The 18,282-nt window shown below is 44.0% G+C and overlaps 1 protein-coding gene across 1 annotated transcript; it reads right to left on the bottom strand.

Moving 5' to 3' along the window:
* Nucleotides 1-1,619: 1,619 nt before the first annotated feature.
* tnfaip3 (tumor necrosis factor, alpha-induced protein 3) lies at nucleotides 1,620-18,226 on the bottom strand. Its single transcript, XM_074645585.1, has 9 exons — nucleotides 17,938-18,226; nucleotides 15,716-16,124; nucleotides 10,214-10,404; nucleotides 9,005-9,146; nucleotides 7,961-8,131; nucleotides 7,321-7,501; nucleotides 6,066-7,057; nucleotides 5,650-5,855; nucleotides 1,620-5,480 (listed from the first exon to the last, which is right to left on the bottom strand). Exons 2-9 carry the CDS (start codon nucleotides 16,020-16,022, stop codon nucleotides 5,193-5,195), a joined length of 2,478 nt encoding a protein of 825 aa, XP_074501686.1. The 5' UTR covers nucleotides 16,023-16,124; nucleotides 17,938-18,226; the 3' UTR covers nucleotides 1,620-5,192.
* Between the last annotated feature and the right edge of the window lie 56 nt (nucleotides 18,227-18,282).

The following is an 18,282-nucleotide window of genomic DNA, read 5'->3' as shown; positions in this document are numbered from 1 at the left end:
AGTGAAGCGCTCACACGTCAAGTGAAACAGCGCTCGTCTGCAAAGGAGCAGTTATACAACGGAGTGTTTGCATGCTGGGGTATTTCCAGGAAACCACATCAGCCTACCAATCTGACTGTGGCAGAGGCTGTAGGTTGATGAGAAAGCCCACGCATACATACCCACACACCCATACCCATACACACTTGTTAAATGTCACCTCTGCCCTAGCCGTATATAATTATAACCATTCCCCACCTGTCACTGCCATATCTCCCCTAGCTCCAAACTCCCCCCTCCCACTGCATGATCCACTCCTCCCTGAGTGAACTGTGTTTTTCTATGTGAGGGTGGGGGTTCCCATTTATTGTTTTAAAAGCATGACGCCCTAACATAAGCCTGGAAAGAACTGAATAGTGACAAAAAAAAAAGCACCTAAGAAAAAACCTCACCATTTGAACTTTTTTTGTATGGAAATGTGTGACAATGAGAAAAGAAATAAGAACAACGGAGGCGTAGAGAAGAAAAAGAGAAAAAGAGCTAACCCAGTTTAAGCATTGGAAAATGGTGCAACTCCGCCATATACAAACTCAGTGATCAGTTATCTGATGACTTTTGCAGCACCCACTGTACTTCCTACACTGGAGATGGATTCGGTGCAGTTAGCGAGCAACTGTTGTTCAGCAGAAACAGTGTTAGGCGATACACGGCATACAGTAGTAGAGAGAGATGCTGTAATAAGAGTGCAATGTTGAAATCTCAAAGAGCACACACAAGCATACTGCATGTGCAAATGCTTGTGGGGAAGCACACATGGTTGTCGCATACACATATTCTGTGATAGTGCACGCACATTTTCCTCTCCCTTCTAACCAGCCACACACACAGTCATGTTTCCATTACATTGACATACATTCATTTCCTGAAGACCTACCCTAACCATAACCATAACCGCTACTTGTCTAATCCTAACCCTTACCCCAGGGCTCAGCAACCTTTACCATCAAAAGAGCCATTTTAGGCAAAAAAAAAAAAAAAAAAAAAAAGGCGGGAGCCGCAAAACATTTGATCATTGTGATGAAGTTAACACAGTTTATAGTCTAAGTATATAGTATATAAGTCTAATGCGGTGAGGGCCAAAGTGCAAATGTACTACGGAGTATTAGGGCCACATTGAGGGAATTTTTTTTTTTTTTTTACGAAATTACGAGAATAAAGTCAAAATATTACGAGAAAAAAGTCGTAATATTAAGAGAATAAAGTCATGACTTTATGAGAAAAAAGTCGTAATATTAAGAGAATAAAGTCATACATTTTCAAGAAAAACAGATCCGCAGATTGCAGACCCCTGTCTTACCCTAACATTAACCTAAGCCTAACCTTACCCTAACCTTAAACCAAGTCTTCACCCTAAAATGCAATGATTTACTTTACGGGGACGTGCATTTTGTCCCCAAAATAAAGGTTAGTCCCCACAATGTGACTGTGTAAACAGATATATGTCCCCACAACATGAGTAATACATACATACACACGCACACACGCACACACGCACACACGCACACACACACACACACACACACACACACACACACACACACACACAATAACTAGAGAGACAAGAACCACATTAGACAGAGTTCAGATTTCTTAATAAAAATAATTCATTTCAGGACGACATATAAATAATTATTGAATCACACAATACAGATATCTTGATATGAATAAATACTTAACAAATAAAACCAGGCTTTTTTTCATACAATACCCTATTGTCGAAAGGTCACACAAAGAAACTTCCACACAGTTTGCATGTTTTGTTACACCTTCTGCTCTTAACGCGGACGCTCACTTCCTACTGTTGGAATGTCCCTAAGCGAGTCGGAGTACCATTCCTAAATGCCTCAGCAGCTCAGACAAAGTCATGTGCAACTTCTGTGATCTCCTCCCCAGTCGAACTCAGTCAGAGCCCCGAAAACCTTGTTAAGGGGTCCCGATAAGCCGACCACTATAGTTGGCCTTTAATTGATTAAGGTTTGTCTAGAGGTGATTAAAGCACACAGAGATCTACGTACAGGCCGTCAACACGTGGGCCGGCCCGACAGCTTTAGATACAGTTGAATGAAAAGGCAGACCGAGAGCCTGTTTGTCTATGCTTTTCTAACTTAGAGCCACAGATGGACATCTGCCTACAGCAGTGGAGTTCTTCAGCGGACGTACGAGGGGAATAACTGATCCAGTTTTGTTCGATAAACGCTTATCGAAGTTATCTCTGCAGATAAACACTTCTTCGTAATTCGATAAAATAGATACTCATGAAAAGGTAGTTGGGGGATTTTTAACATGAGAGAGCTTGATAAGCTCTAGTTTGTGGTTACATAAAACTGGAGATGTCTATCTGTGGCCCTCTAGTTAGTTTAGAGTGGTACAGGCTGGCCATTTTTAAGGAGGTAACAACAACTGTTTGGCGATTGATGGCACGTATTTTTTTTGGCAGAAACAAAACCAAATATATCAAAATACATTAAAAAATCCCAAAACAAATAAAAAAAAACAAAAAAACAGGAATGTCAGTTTTGCGTATTCCAGACGCACACATGCGTGCGTTTTGTGTGTTTGTGTGTGTGTGTGTGTTGGAGATGAGGCATCGGGTTGGAAGGTCCTACAATATGGACCAAGATCCATATTCACAAAAGCATTTTATAGGTGTGGAGCGCTGATCCAGGATCACTGATCAGCGCTCCTCTGGTCCATAAAATTTCAATCACTACTTAAAGGCAAAAACTTATCGAGGATCAGCCCCAATAATGTGCTGTTGTAGCGGCAGCACAAAACACATTCAGATAAACAAGGTTAGCCGAAGCAGGCGATGGGATTGCTCTCTTAAGTTTCGAAATTGTCGCCTTGGCACATCCAGCGGGGTGGAGCACAGAGGAATGCATTTCTCTTATGGGTTCGTTAACCTACATACCATCTCAGGCTGGGGTGGGGCGCATACAATCTCACAGAGCTGCGTTTGCATGATGCGCATGTGTGTGCAAATGTGTGTTATGTGGTGGAAAGGTGGATAATCATCCTGATGACTTCACCCATCACACTATGTTCCCAGTTCTCTTTATAGTTGGCAATCCCCTTCTGACAGGACTGGAGCTACTACATTTGTGTGCACATGTGTAGGTGTGTGTCTATGCATTTCTAGGTGCTTTAAGTGGTCAGTAAACAAGAAAAACAACGTCCAAGGCAACAGATCTGTTTTGGAGGAGAAGAGGGGGAAATAAGTAAGGAAGGGACAGGAGGAATAGAAAGAGAATGAGTCCTGTCTCTACTGTGTTCTCTGCCTTCTGTCCAGCTGACACCGCCAGCAATGTTGGCTACAAAGTAGAGGCTTGTATTTCTGTACATGTAGCACCGGAACTAGCAGGGGCCTGCCCTGTCTGTCTTGCACTGTATGGACACATGGGTCTGGTCTTACTTTCCATATCAAGCCATTCACAATTTTAACTTTACATACAGCCCAGTTGCACGGCAGTTTGTGAAATAGTCCCGAAATTTAATGTATCGATTCGTGTACAAAGATGCAAATTTTGACATTTTCTTTTGTGATGGTCAGCACGAAATCAACTTATATGTAATCACATAATTGTAAACAGGGAAGTATAAATAGCAGCGAACACCGTGTTGAGAGGAGGTCCGAGTGGATGGGTGGGTCAAAAAACACAGGACTTTGGCCCAGGAGACCGGTGTTCGTGTCCTGTGTGAAACCAAGAGTCGAAGTTGATTTATTTGTTACGCAAATTCCGTACTTAAGTTACGGCAATTCCAGTGTTATTTTAAACCAAACTGCGATTTTTTTATCGTGTAGTAGTTTGTTGCCTAAGCCTAACTATGTCGATCTTTTCCTAAACCTAAGTAGTTTTTGTCAAATAACTTCTGTACTTAAGTTACACCACTTCCTGAGTTATTTTAACCCAAACAGCGATCTTTTCTTAAACCTAAGTAAGAAGTTTTGTTGCCTAAGCTTAACCAAGTCGATCTATTCCTAAACCTAACTAAGTAGTTTGTTACCTAAGCCTAACCAAGTCGATCTTTTCCTAAACCTAACTAAGTAGTTTTATTTTGAAAATACTGGAGCGGAAATTCACACATGTTCCTGGACATTCGTAGGAAAACGCACAAAAAATACATTGTTGAAAGACATGCTGAGCGTCACAAAAAAAAAGGGAAATTCGTGTCTATGTACACGAATCAAATACTGTAGATTCAATTTCATGACTATTTCACAAACTGCCGTGAGACTGTGTTGTTATATAACAGATAAGTAACAATACTGAGGTTAATTTGCCTCAAAATATAAACACTGCTATTGACTGACTAATGGAAGAAAATGAATTCTTGATCATTTTACAATATTGATTGCAAGAGCAATTCTTGGCAAATCTTTGTTTATTTTGGGAGGACATATGTGGGTGCTTTTTTGGAGAACTAAGCTAAACAATGGTACGTACCATTTCATTTCGTTTCAAGCGCTTGCTTTGGCCCTGTTTGGCTCACTTCTGCTTACTACTTCCACAGATTGGTTGCTGGGCTTCCCCAACCACTGCATCCCTTGTTCTCTACAGAGCAAATGCTAGACAGACAGGCAGACAGATACACAGATGGGTTAAGACGGACAGACAGACAGACAGACGGGGGGTATAAATCCTTGGCTGTGGTCTAGAAAGCAATGTCAGATGCTTCTCGTTATGTCAACATACAATCATTTTGTCCGGCACGATTCACCACGTACCTCTAAATACATATTGTACACAAGTCAGTTGCTCTGACATGTAGCCAGACCTCTCACCGTGTAAGTGCACAGGGCACATCAGATGATAATAATTGCACAAAGAGGTATTCTGGAGGCCATGTCTACTGTGAACACACACACACACACACACACACACACACACACGCACGCACACACACACACGCACACACACACTCACTCAACCCCCCCACCCCCTCCCCCCACGTACACACACTCTCTCTTCACATTCTACATGGGGGGTTTGATTTTCAGGCCATAAGGTTACTAGTTAGTCACTAGCTAGTTAGTTAGTTGGTTAGTTAGTATCAGAGGTGCATTGACTGGCATGGGGCGCCCACAGCAGGGCAGCGGCTCTAGCGCGCCGGCGATGTGTCATCATCATCATCGTCGTGGGCGTGGTGTGTGGTCAGCCGCGGTAGATCTGTTTGAAGTGGTCGCACTCGTTGCAGTAGCCCTGTTTCTCTTGGTTGGCGTAGTGGTCGCAGCCCTGCGTCCTGCACCGCTGCTTGGACTTTTCTTTAGGCGCCTGCGCCCGCCTGCCCGCCTCTCTGCCCTGGCCACGCGTGTGGCACTCCGGGCAGAGGTCTGTGCAGCCCGGGGACACATTACTGCAGCCACTCCGCCGGCACTGAGTCTGAGTCTGGGTCTGGGTCTGGGATTGCTGCGAAGATCTGGGTTTGGCTGCCCGGTCACGCTTTTTGTCCGGAGAAAGAGAGGTGGGAGCAAAGAGGAAGAGGAGAGAAAGGTCAATTGGCAACTGAAAGGCAACCGTGGCAATTTACAAGAGTTGAGAAGAGCAAGAATCACAGAAAAAAGAAAGGAAGGATTAGAGAGAAACGACAGAAGGTGTGGCAGACACCTACCATGACCAGAGGAGGGGAGTGTGGTGTGCGATGTGCCGCTTGGTTGAGCCGTGTGCTTTGCTCTTTGACGTAGCACTTGTCACAGTAGCCCTCCAACATTGCCTTGCCGACTGCACCGCACCCAGGCCCACGACACCGCGAGGCGTTCTGGAAGCCTGCCTCCACGCCGTGCCGGCTTTGGACCGGGGCGGGGGGAGGGGTCAGGTCTGGAACAGACAGTGGCCAACATAAGCAATGTCCCATATGATGTGACATTTGAGTAAAGAAAAATATGAACGTAATTAAACTTTACACAACAATAATTCCTACAATGTAAGACTTTTGTTTAAAACAACTTTAAGGCCTTGTTTAAGACATTTCCTGTCTGAACGCCTGTAACATGATAGAAGATTTTCCAGTTTAGTTTCAGGACTTACGGTGGTTGGTCTGATAGTCTACGTAGCAAATAGTGCAGAAACCCAACTTCTCTGGCGTCCCAAAGAACTGGCAGCCAGATCTTTTACAAGGCCGGGCCAGAGGGGTTTGCCAGGCCGACGTGTGCCCCGTGGTTAGGGTGAGGCACGGCCGCTCAGTGTCCCTGGCCTGGGTCCAAGCTGAAGACGAGGCCTCAGTCCTGGGGTTGTTCTGCTGTGGCTCTCCCCTCTCTGGAGGCTGCTGTCTCTGCATGCAGGGTGGACACAGGCCATTGAATATCCTGAACGCCTCCTGTCTGCACATGCTGCAGCGCTCTGTCTCTGTCTCGCAGCCCCCCCACTGGGTCCAGCCGGAGCCCTGGGCCGGGTGGGGGACCGTAGGCCCCCCGTTGGTGCCCGGGAGTCCTGGAGCAGCCGTTCCAGCTCCAGGGGGTCCGTGGTTCTGCCTGGAGTTGAAGCAGCGCTCGCAAAGTCCGTCATGCTCCACGCTAAGGGTGAAGAGGCAGCCGGGTGTCTTGCACTTCATGGCGTGAGTTTCACTGTAGAGGCTGAGGCTGGGAGCGGTGGGTGGGGCTGAGCGGGGGCTGGATACCACCACCCCTCTCCCAGACGTGGAGGATGGAGGGCTGCTGCTTCGGGCTCCTCTGGAGCTCACCTCAGTCTCTGATCCGACTATCACCCCACCTTGTACCCCTCCTCCCTTTGTATGCACCACCCCTTCTATCCTCATTCCTCCACCGGTAGTGGCCTGTCGCTTCTCAAAGCATTCATGGCAATGAGGCTGCGTGTCCACGGAGACATAGAAGGTGCATCGCGGTGTGGCACAACGGATCTCGATGAGGGAGAGCTGGGAGACGGAGAAGGGCGGCGGGCGCTGCGGCTGGGCGGCCCACGCCTGCTCCTTGTCCTCCTGCCAGCGCTGGTACTCGTGGTTGACGAGCTGCAGGTAGTCCTCCATCAGGTTCATGTCTTCAGGGAGGTTGCCCTCGTCCAGCCTTGGAACAGACAAACATTATGGTTCTTAACTTAACTGCACTTCTTTGTGATTTCATGTCATCAGTGTGCTAATTAGGTTTCAAGAAGTTAAACCAGTTATATTACAATTTCTGTCATCATCAATCTAAAAATAAATCTCTTTTGCAACATGCAAACTGCATTTAACAATGTGGCCAGGATCTACAACTGAGATATCAATCTTATACTTTTTCCTCTCCCAATTTGTCTATTTAGGGGGACAGAGTTTCTGATGGGTAAGTACCGTGCAGCGTTGATGATCCGTGTGGCGTCGTAGCCCAGACCTATGACGGGGATCTCTATCAGTAGTAGGTAGTCTTTGAGAAGCCTTTCTTTCTGTTGCTGTTCTTTCTCCATCAGGAAGTGAACCTTCAGCTCCTCAAAGCCCCCTCGTCCTGGGTTGATCAGCGGTACCGCTCGGATCTCTGGGAAATTCAGACCAAGACGTTACAATAGAAATAAAAACATGAGCAACTTCATACCTAAAGGGTGAAATGCAAAGGGAAAATCGTGCAGAAATAAATAAATAAATAAATGCTTAAATAAATACATACATTTACAAATGAATATAAAATAAATAAAGGTGCAAAAATAAATAAATAAAAGGGAAAATTAAACAGAAGAGTTAATAAATAAGATAATTAATACAAAGATAAATAAAGAACCAAATTAAAACAGAAATATCAATTTATGTCACATTTGATCTATTAATTAATGGCTACATTTATTTTTAATATTATTTTTGCTACATTTAATGACATATTTATTTATTTACTGAGTCATTTATTTATTTATTTTGGATTTTGGCAGGTTCCGTCCTCCATACATTATCAGGACTCTTTGTCGTGTCGGCTCCACGACACCGGTCTCTTAGTGTTTCCTACCTGGGCCGCTGTCTTTGATGGTGATGAGGGGTGCAAAGTGCTGGGAGTCGTAGCCGAGCACTATTGGGTATTTGTAGCACTCGGTGGGCGGCCAGTGTAGCGGCAGATAAATCCCACCCACATTCAGAGGAGAGATGGACGAGCCAGATTTCATACTCCTGACCACCTGGTCTGTTGAAAGAACAGAGATTGAAGAGTTGCTAGGGCTGCACAATCAATCAACATTTTGTTAAAATACCATTTTAAATTAAATATTGTGGTGCTGCAGAGATGTCCTGGCCTACACATCATATTCAACAGACTTAAAAAACATCTTTGTTTGGTACAGGTCCCCGCAAAAATCACACCTTAATCATTTTAATACACTTTACAATGAAAATGAGAATAATGATGTAAAAATGATCATTCCCTCTAATATTGCACATCATATTGCAAATCAGTCAAAATCATTGCAATTAGATATTTTTTCTAAATTGTGCAGCCCTAAGAGTTACTACACATTTTAAAAATAATTATCCAAGAACAAAATAAACATTTTAAAAGGACTTATTGTTAACATGTAACTCAGTGAAATCAAACTTTTCAGCTAATTTGGGGATATTGATGAATAATGCCAACACTGTTTATCACTTGTGCAGAGTACCAATACAGAAACGTTTTGATTTAAGTGAAGCAAGTGCATTGCAAGTACAATAAAGAACTATAAAATATCTGGTTGTCGTTTTAAAATTGAAAACTTTTGCTATTTCATTGTAGTGTATCGGAACAACATTCTCGGAAACTCAAATATAGTTTCAAACAAGTTTCTGCATATTTACCCTTCGTACAGTTTAATAATCACAATATCCACTCTACATCTGCTAACCAAAATAGATGGGAGGTGATACAGTGAGATCAAACACTATCAGCAAAATGTTGAGGCTTGTGGAAGGAGACACCTTCACCTTCTTCATCACTGAAAGACATGTTGAAACAAGACTAGCGAGTCTTTGATGGCTAACGAAGAAGCAATAAACAACGATGAGATGATAAAAAGTTGAGTACCTGCGATGACGATGATGGGTCTGCGGAGAATGTTGGAGAGGACGAAGATGTGAATGTCCTCCAGAGAGTCAAACTGGAGGCCGTTGCTACTGGAGACCGGAGACGCCATCTTCACAATCTTTTCCCACTCCTCCTCCCAGTTCTGGGACGGCACACACAAAGAGTTGGGATATAACACATAAAATCACTCTATAAACTATTTTGTGGGTTGGAAAATAAGGACAAGGATGTATGCTTGTACTCTGGCCTGAACTACTGCATAAAACAAAAGCTATATTATGTAAATATTAGGGCTGTCAATCGATTAAAATAGTTAATCGCGATTAATCACAAATTAATTAAAACATTTTATCAGTTAAAAATGTACCTTAAAAGGAGATTTATAAAGTATTTAATACTCTTATCAACATGGGAGTGGGCAAATATGCTGCTTTATGCAAATTAATGTATATATTTATTATTTGAAATCAATTAACAACACAAAACAATGACAGATATTGTCCAGAAACCCTCACAGGTACTGCATTTAGCATAAAACAATATGCTGAAATCATAACATAGCAAACTGCAGCCCAACAGGCAACAACAGTTGTCAGTGTGTCTGTGTGCTGACTTGACTATGACTTGCCCAAAACTGCATGTGATTATCATGAAGTGGGCATGTCTGTAAAGGGGAGACTCGTGGGTACCCATAGAACCCATTTACATTCACATATCTTGAGGTCAGAGGTCAAGGGACCCCTTTGAAAATGGCCATGACAGTTTTTCCTCACCAAAATTTAGCGTATGTTTGGAGCATTATTTAGCCTCCTTTGCAACAAGCCAGTATGACATGGTTGGTACCAGCGGATTCCTTAGGATTTTTAGTTTCATATGATACCAGTATCTTCAGTCTAGCTTTAAAACGGAGCCCGCTACAACCTAAGAATCGCAAGTTGCGTTAATGCGTTAAAGAAATTAGTGGTGTTAAAACAAATTTGCGTTTTTGTGTTATTGGCGCGTTAACTTTGACAGCCCTAGTAAATATACATATACATTTATTTGAAGGTTGCATACAAGGATACAAAAGACATAAGCAAGGATTGAAATGTTACTGTCTCACTAGCACATAGGCCGTATGTTTTAGCTCAGGCTTCAGCCGCCTAACTATAATCTTAATGCAAAGTCATGGAAACAACTTTTGACATGAGCCTAATCTGATCTTCATACCATGGTGGTGTATCGGAGGCCAGTCTGGGTGAACTCCTGGGACTGCAGCAGCTCTGCCTGGAAGCGAGCTCTAAAGACGCCAGTGTCCGTCTCTTTCAAAACACCGTGGAGGGCTTTCCGGAGCACCAGGTCCGTGTCCTGAACGCCCAGCATGTACTGAGAGGTCGCATGGAGCAAACAGTTCCCATCTCCTATTGACACACACACAGAAGAGGCAGGCAAACACATATAACATTAGAACTGTGGGTGGTTCATTTTAGTACACGGGACACAAACTTATAGAACTGTGCAGGGCCACATGCACACGGACGAGTGTACACAGCAGCATACACAACAGTGTGCGCACACACACACCCAGGCGTAACAAAAGTCTGGGGATTTCCAGGCGGTTGGGTCAGTTGTCAGTAGTGTGTAGACTATTATATGAAGCTCACATGTCTGAAAGTATGCACATACTACAGACAAAGCTCGGCTTTTAGCCAGCTGGCCTGAGAAAAAATGTCCCATAATTTACCTGAAATACATTCTTTGAGAAATTTGATGCAGCTCCTTCACTACACTTAATCCGCTCAGAAAATCTCCAACAATTTCTTGTCTCGTTTCATGTCAAATATTAAAACATAAAATATTAGAACTGCTTTCTCTACATTCTACTAACCGTCCGGAGAGATAATGAGTTTCTCAAACGGTATTTGTGTGCGTGCGAGAGAGAGCATGAGCAACTTAAGAACCCTGGAATTTTATGTAGTCTCCTATGGCAGCACTGGGTCTTTTTCTCATTGTGAAACAGGAGAGCCTATGTTTGTCAATGTGTGTTGCTCTGAAAAACCCTGTTGCCACACTAAACACAGGAATTTCCCCGTGCTAACTTCTGCCTTGAGTGTGTGTGAGTGTGAGTGTGAGTGTGAGTGTGAGTGTGTGTGTGTGTGTGTGTTCCCCTCCTATGATCCCAGCTCATCAATGTTACTCAGCTTGTCCTGGACTTTCCACAAGGGGTGTGGCTTGGACAGGATGGAATGTTATCTTTTTAACAACTGCTATCAACACCCGACGACGGCTGTGATTAATGAGCGCTGAGATAACACACACGTGCACAAACGCATACAAATGCACCTTGATATGTATATTCTGTCTACCTTTATGACCTGTTCGGTAATGTTTACCTGGATATAGTTGGTACACACCTGAAGCAGACACACCTTTATTTGTATAATATTGCTCAGTGCTTGAAGCGGAAAAAAGTCCCAGTACTTCCCTTAGTCACATGTTGGCATGTGTATCGGCCGGTATCAGCAATCTCTTGTTCCTATTCCTATTCCTATAATATTCCAACTGATATAATATCACAGCCTTCGTCTGAACATTTAATTCTTCTGCAAATGTTTGCCCTGTAAAATCAGAAAACTTTGAAATAATGTTTCAATAATTATATTTTTTCACAACTAAAAAAAAAATATGACGAACAGTTCACTAATTAATTTCCAAAAGGGACGTGAAAGATTAGTATTGTATTGTATCAATAAATTACAGCGGCGTTCTCACCTCAATCTCCAAGAGAACCTGATATGGAGAGGGCAGAAAAGAGTACCGGCAGCTTGTGAGAAGAGCCGGTACACAAGAGAAAGTCACGGCACGCCAAAGAGTAAAATGTAGAAGTTCCAGTACTGCGGACCGGCACTGATATCGCTGCATCAAAAGACTGACCTCTATACAATAAAAGTTATTTAAATCACAGCTAAGAAAAGGTTAGCCTACAATGAGTGTCATGCCATAGGCCAAACTGTGATCCCATTTCTCTAAATAACGTCATCTGCAGTGCTAGATGACTGTAATGTGAGATACAGTTTGTTTTCATTCAACCGTAGGAACATCCCACTGTACTTTGACAAAAAAAAAACATCCGCCTCTATTTCAGACTAGCTAGATGTTGTTGCATTTTGGCGCTCTTGCATCACTCTCGACAAAAACATAAAATGCACAGCCCTCGAGTGAGAAAAGGCACCATCCTCAAAAGAGATACTACATGCACCACACGGGCATACAAGGATAGGCACAAAGGCCCGAACACACATGTATAATCAGCTCCTCCTGCGCACAAAAAACACACAGGCTTTTGACCCTGAATCGAGCTGCCTGACGAGTGACGACTAGAGATGAAAGACGGTCTGCTGGTCCCATCAGTCTAAATATAGACACTTCCTCTGTGGCAAGCTGGGACACTTCCTGAAAACACACCAGTGTAGGACCGGACTTAATCCTCATCCGTTTGCCATCCAGGTGACACTAACCACAAGTTTGAGATGCTGTACTTTCCAACGGGGGCTCCAGGTTTGTGTCACACATCATCCACTATCCAACTCTTTGTCTGCACGCTGTCTAATGAGACTACACCAACAAAACAAACGCCGGCCAAGATTAGTTTTGCTCCTGCTTTGAAAAGAAGTGGAGATATTACACCGCATGTATGTTTTTATCAAATACTGTGGATGATACCACTGTGGCAGTGCGTGTGTGTGTGTCCTCTCTGCTACTACAGTATGTAGAGTCAGTGTATTGTAGCTGAACAAATCCTGCCTGTTGGGGACACATGACAGACATGGGATGCTGTTTGGGAAAAACCCTCGGATGCATCCTAGACATTTAAGACAGAAGACGGCACTGAATTTCAATAATGCATTTCTTCACTGGGTGGAAAAGTTGCATGAAACCGGAAAACGAATATGATCCCGTTATTTTTAATTGCCGGGGGAATTACCGTTTCGTAACGGCTGTTTTGCTTTTATGATGGTCAGTTGTATTTCTTCTAGTTTGGGAATAAATTTGGGAAGATTGAAATTGGGCTAATGGGTAAATTTAGGTCCCAGACGACGTGGAGACTGATCTTATAACAGCGTCGTGGCTCTGAGGAGCTTGATTAATATGACCTGCTCTGACTGGATGTTCACTGACGGACTTCTGCTCCCTCACGTACTCTCTCTGTATGTGTGTCTGTCTGCCGAGCTCCAGTGACTCAGCAGCAGTCAGTCAGTCCTCTGTGTGTGTGTGTGTTGTCCGTCCTCTGCTCAAAGTCACGTCTGGGTCCTTCAGAGTTAGACGCTTCGGCTCTAAATTCTGTCTCATCTTTATGACGTCATCTTCGCAAGCCAGGAATTTCCGTCCAGGTTACTGGCAGCGGAAGTCAGAAGAGTCAGGGTCTTTCTGAAGAGGAACCATGTGTTGATGACAGTTACAGTAACTCCTTTAGTCATTACTGACTTCACAATCAGCAGGGACCCTCACAAAAAAAAAAAAAAAACCTTGAGGAAACAAGACGCAAGCAGCAAGTTCCTCAATCCATCCAGTAACTGTTCAAAGTAAATTCTGAGATGAGGTCGAAATAGGAATTTCTCACTTCTACCTAAGTGTTGATTGCTTCCTCTAAGAAAGAAAGCAACTATTTCCTCTGGAAACTCACAAGTTTAAGACAACTTGTAAGCCAGCTTGATTTCCGCTTCCTTCTTCTGTTGTGAATGCTACAGTGAGGCTGATGTTTCCCTTCAAAACTTGTTTTTTCCCCGCGTCTAAAAATAGAGCATGAGTCGGATGTACACGCCAGATGTGTTTAAGTTATTGAAATATAGAAACAGAGACAGTGAGAGACAGTCGGATTTGGTCACATTTGATCTAACAAGGCCCGTCAGACAGTCACAAAGACGGCGACATAAACCTACGTCAGTCAGGCAGTTGGGGGAATTTTGAGGTAAATTATTTGAGATGTTTTAAGATCCACTGACACTCACTGACACGGCTTAAGTTGTGTAGTGTGAACTGCACGAGCCTTGCCGGAGCATCGCAGACGCATTCCAGATGTCTATCATGTTAAATATCTGGACCTGTCGGGGAGTCTGTCAGGGAGCAACAGCCAATGAGAGAGCAAGACACGGGTTGAGCGAAACCTGACGGAGGGGGTCGCCTGTAGTAATTTTACTGTATGTGTTGCACTTGCAAGGCAGACCAAAGTTGTTGTTGCACCTAAGGCGTTGGATGTTTGCTTGAATAAACACAATATAACACGGCGACTGATCTACACAGGCAAAAGAGTAAAGACGTGTGGAAACTAGGGGTGTAAGAAAATGTCAAAAATATAGAATATCGCAATATTATGTTTTGTGATACTGTATTGATTCTCAAAAACACTGTATAGATTTTTATTTAAGAGTTTACATGCAAAGATTAACTCAATACTTTATTGCGCCCTCTCAAAGTAGTGCTATGATGTTGAATGTTACAGGGACTGTGATAAATACAAAGAGATCCCACTGTTCTGATTGCATAAAAAAGTGAACTTTTTACTCAGATTTCATACATATAGTGTTGTGTTCTTTATACCGACAGTTTTCCTTCGCAATTCACAATATCGACTTGCTTACAGTAATACATCACAATATATTGAATTGTAACCCCTGTATCATGATATGTATTGTATCGCCAGATTCTTGCCAATACACAGCCCCAGTAGAATCTATTTTTGTGAATACATGTGCCAACAACAACATCAACAAGAATCACTATGCTAGTTTGGAGACCTCTTCAGGGATTCCTCCCGGTGAAAGATGTTGTAGTGAGTGACCCCCCCGTCGCCGGTCAGTCATGTAGTGTGAAAACCAACAACGACTTCAAGACTCCCGATTACAAGACAGCAAGATGTGTAGTGTGAACAGTACAGCGATCTGACCACTTTGAAAGTCATGTAGTGTGAACATCGCTTAACACAAACACACCTACACTGAAAAAGAGGGGATATACCCCTAAAGGTTGTAAATGAAAAACTGTGGAAATAGTCGGGTCTGAGACATCATCGACAGTAAATAACGGTCCTGCGAGTGACGCCAGAGAATTTCCCAGTACACAGCTATGATCAGAAGTAATCAGCCCCAGGTCTGAATGTTTGCCTACCCTGGGATGTTCCCGTGTTACAACATCCACGTAACAGAAAACATGACTTAGCAAGGTGCTGACTGAACTCAAACGCACAGCAAAACCAAAGGGGGCTGCTAAATGAGTGCATGTGAAAGCGGAACCCGCGTCCCTCCATTGTTGTCATTTACAGTAACCCTGCTTGTGAGTAATGACATCTCAGAATTTACATATCAAATAGCCCTGACTCATAAACACGCACCTCCTCTATCACAGAAAATGAAACAAAAGCAAAACACATCCTCCGCCCTGAGCGGTGAATACTGCCACGGTTCCTGAAATCAAGGAACAAAAGTTTGACATCAGCTCTGTGACCAATTTGTTGAATCGTTCCTGTTGTTGAACTTTGTATTAAATGTCACCAGAACCTCCTGTTCCAGCAGCATTTATTCATAAAATAAAAACTACTTACGAAACCACAAATTTAAACTCCAAACTTGTGATAAAAAATCCCAAAATGCTCCCAACTCCATGGAGCTTCAGTAAGAAAATCAAAAAACCTGGAGACTCCAGAACAATTCCTAAACATCAGCAAATCTCTCTTACCGTTGGTACGTAAGGGCACCATCTTCTTCACCTCCCGACACCAGTTGAGCTTCTTCTCCTGCTCCAACGAGGCCTGCATGGCTCGGTCCAGGATGGCGGCCTGCACCACCTCCCTGAAGGCCTGCGGGAAGTGGTTCATGGCGATCATCTCCAGCGTATAACGGTGCATACCCCGCAGGTGGTGCATCACGCCGCTGCTGGCAGCCGGCTTCACTACGTCGTTGGGCACTCGCTGACGTATCTTCACCGCCTTCAGCAGGTTGGAGACAAACAGGAATTTGGGGAGGAAGTTCTGACCCTGCGACATGGCGGATGAGTGGCCAGGTGGATGGAAGGAAGGGAGGAAGAGGAACGAGGAGGAGGAAAGGAGGAGGAGGCGCCAACCACTGCTGGCCGAACAACGTGGAATCTGGATGGAGAGAAGGAGAGCGGATATGTTATTTTACGGTCGAAAAGATTAGACTGGTGGGAAATTTTCGGAGGAGATTCCCCTTCCTTATTAATTGTGACTTAAGGCACAACTTAATTTACAGTTTGTTTGGGAAACCACCCAACACACAGGACCATCCCACTGTGAAAGCAGTTTGGTGCTTTTTCACTGGAGATTCTGGGCCAAATGGAATAAACGTACACAAAGAACTCTTTGTATTCTTGTTTGTTCTTTTAATTTTCCTTTTCGACTTAATGGTTTTTGAGTTTCCCCCAAACAGGGCGCCCCAGTGTCCCACTGAGTTCAAAGCCTTCCAACAATAAACTGGTGCTTTCCAGACTTGAACTGAAGGCCACCCAGGGCTTCCCAGGCTGCTGGGGAGGTCACATTGACTGCCCCAAGGCCGCCTCCTCCGTCGCCAACACCTTTCTCCGGATGACAAACCTGCCAGCACTGCATTAAGTTTTCGTTTAAAACAAAGCAAAGCTAGGAATTGTTAGAAAATGTTCGAAACCTGTGCCATTATGATACCAGATAACAGTACTGATACTGTTCTCAATACCATAGAATGAGGAACATTTCTTTTTTTCCATTAAAGTATAGCTAAACCTCTCAAAACTTCACTGTTTAATGTTATATTAACACAAGCAGCTGTATAAACATGTTGCCTAAAGTTATAAACTTTCTTGATTTAGGTCAGTTTAAGGTTACATAAACTAAGGAGACTAAGGATATGGCCAAATATTTGATGCTGACTTTCAGTATTCAATGCTATATTTTGGCGAAACATTTGATGCTGACTTTCAGTGCTTAATGCTAGACTTTGGTTAGTACTTACAGGTATTAAAGTTCAATACACAACCTGACAGTAGAAGTATCCAAGAGGAGTAAAGTAGTTTCTTAAGTGTTCCTCTCTTGAGGTTTTAATGGCACATTTCACCCAGAACAAAGAGCGTGTCAGTCACTCTCAGCTCACAGGAAGTAGAAAGTGATGGTCAGCAAAGTACCTAGGCCTGGAGTTGTGCTGACTTTTTAACTTCCTCATTTATGAACCGTTTAGAAGTCAGTGTTGAAGTTGACAATCCCACCAGCTGAACAGCTGTGTCTGTGAGTGGCCTCTCTAAGCCTCCACTAGCCAAACAGCAGCAGGTGCAACAACAGACTAGGCCATGCTAAAGGGGGCTAGTCAGTCACATGAGGAGGACTACTAGACAACAGACAGACACCTGGGTGTCAGTGAGCGTGTTGACACGAGTCATTAGTCTCTGTTTGGTGTGTTGGCACCGCTGGAGGACTCCAGGCGGACACACAGACAGACAGACAGACAGACAGTGTCTCAGTGGTGGACGCTGCGGTTAAAAGGCTGGCTGGCTCCACAAAAACACAATAACAGGAGGACTTTGCTGACGTTAAAGGGCTTACGTAATTCCCAATGACAACTACCTTTGAAACAATGTAGCCTTCAACCGCGTCTCACGCGGCGGGTCTCGAATCCGTGCAGCAGCGACGCGGACGCTACATCTGGCTGTTTAAACATCTGGCTGTTTATAAACATCTGTCTGTTTATAAACGCGCTGTTATCAGGCTCGAGGAGGGTGACGTCTTTGTAAACAATGGCTGTCAAAGCCACTGTGTCGTGAGCAGGCTTCAAGCTTCTCCTCCATGTCCCCCACAAACACAACCAGACATTATCTCTGCTCGAGGCCCGAACCTGATGTAGTCTACCCGCCAAGTCGCACCCCCCTCGGGTAAGACATGTTGTCCACATGTGGAGGCAGGACGGCTGTCTTACCTGTGTAATGTGTCGGGGGTAATAACAAAGCCCTCCCGGATGCTCAGGCTAGTCCTCTCTCTGAGCCACTTCACTCAGCCTCACCGCAGCGGTCCTCGGCGCCATTCAGCCTTCTTCTCCTTCTTCAGTATCTATCAGCTCTATTATGGAGCTCTCGCAGCTTGCGAAGCCTTTCACAAGACTACACACGGCTGCTAATGATAGTTTTTTTTAAAAAGGAAAAAGCCAAGGGGATTTCCACACGGGGACTTTCCGTCCACCCATTCTCTCTCTCTCTCTCTCTCTCTCTCTCTCTCTGGCCGCCAGGGGGCTCTCTCTCTCTCTCTCTCTCTCTCTCTGTCTGTC

This window comes from Sebastes fasciatus, chromosome 9 (assembly GCF_043250625.1).
Source record: "Sebastes fasciatus isolate fSebFas1 chromosome 9, fSebFas1.pri, whole genome shotgun sequence".
NCBI classification, from domain to species: Eukaryota; Metazoa; Chordata; class Actinopteri; order Perciformes; family Sebastidae; genus Sebastes; species Sebastes fasciatus.
The sequence above is the reverse complement of the archived record's forward strand: the minus strand, read 5'-3'. Positions and strand labels throughout refer to the sequence as shown.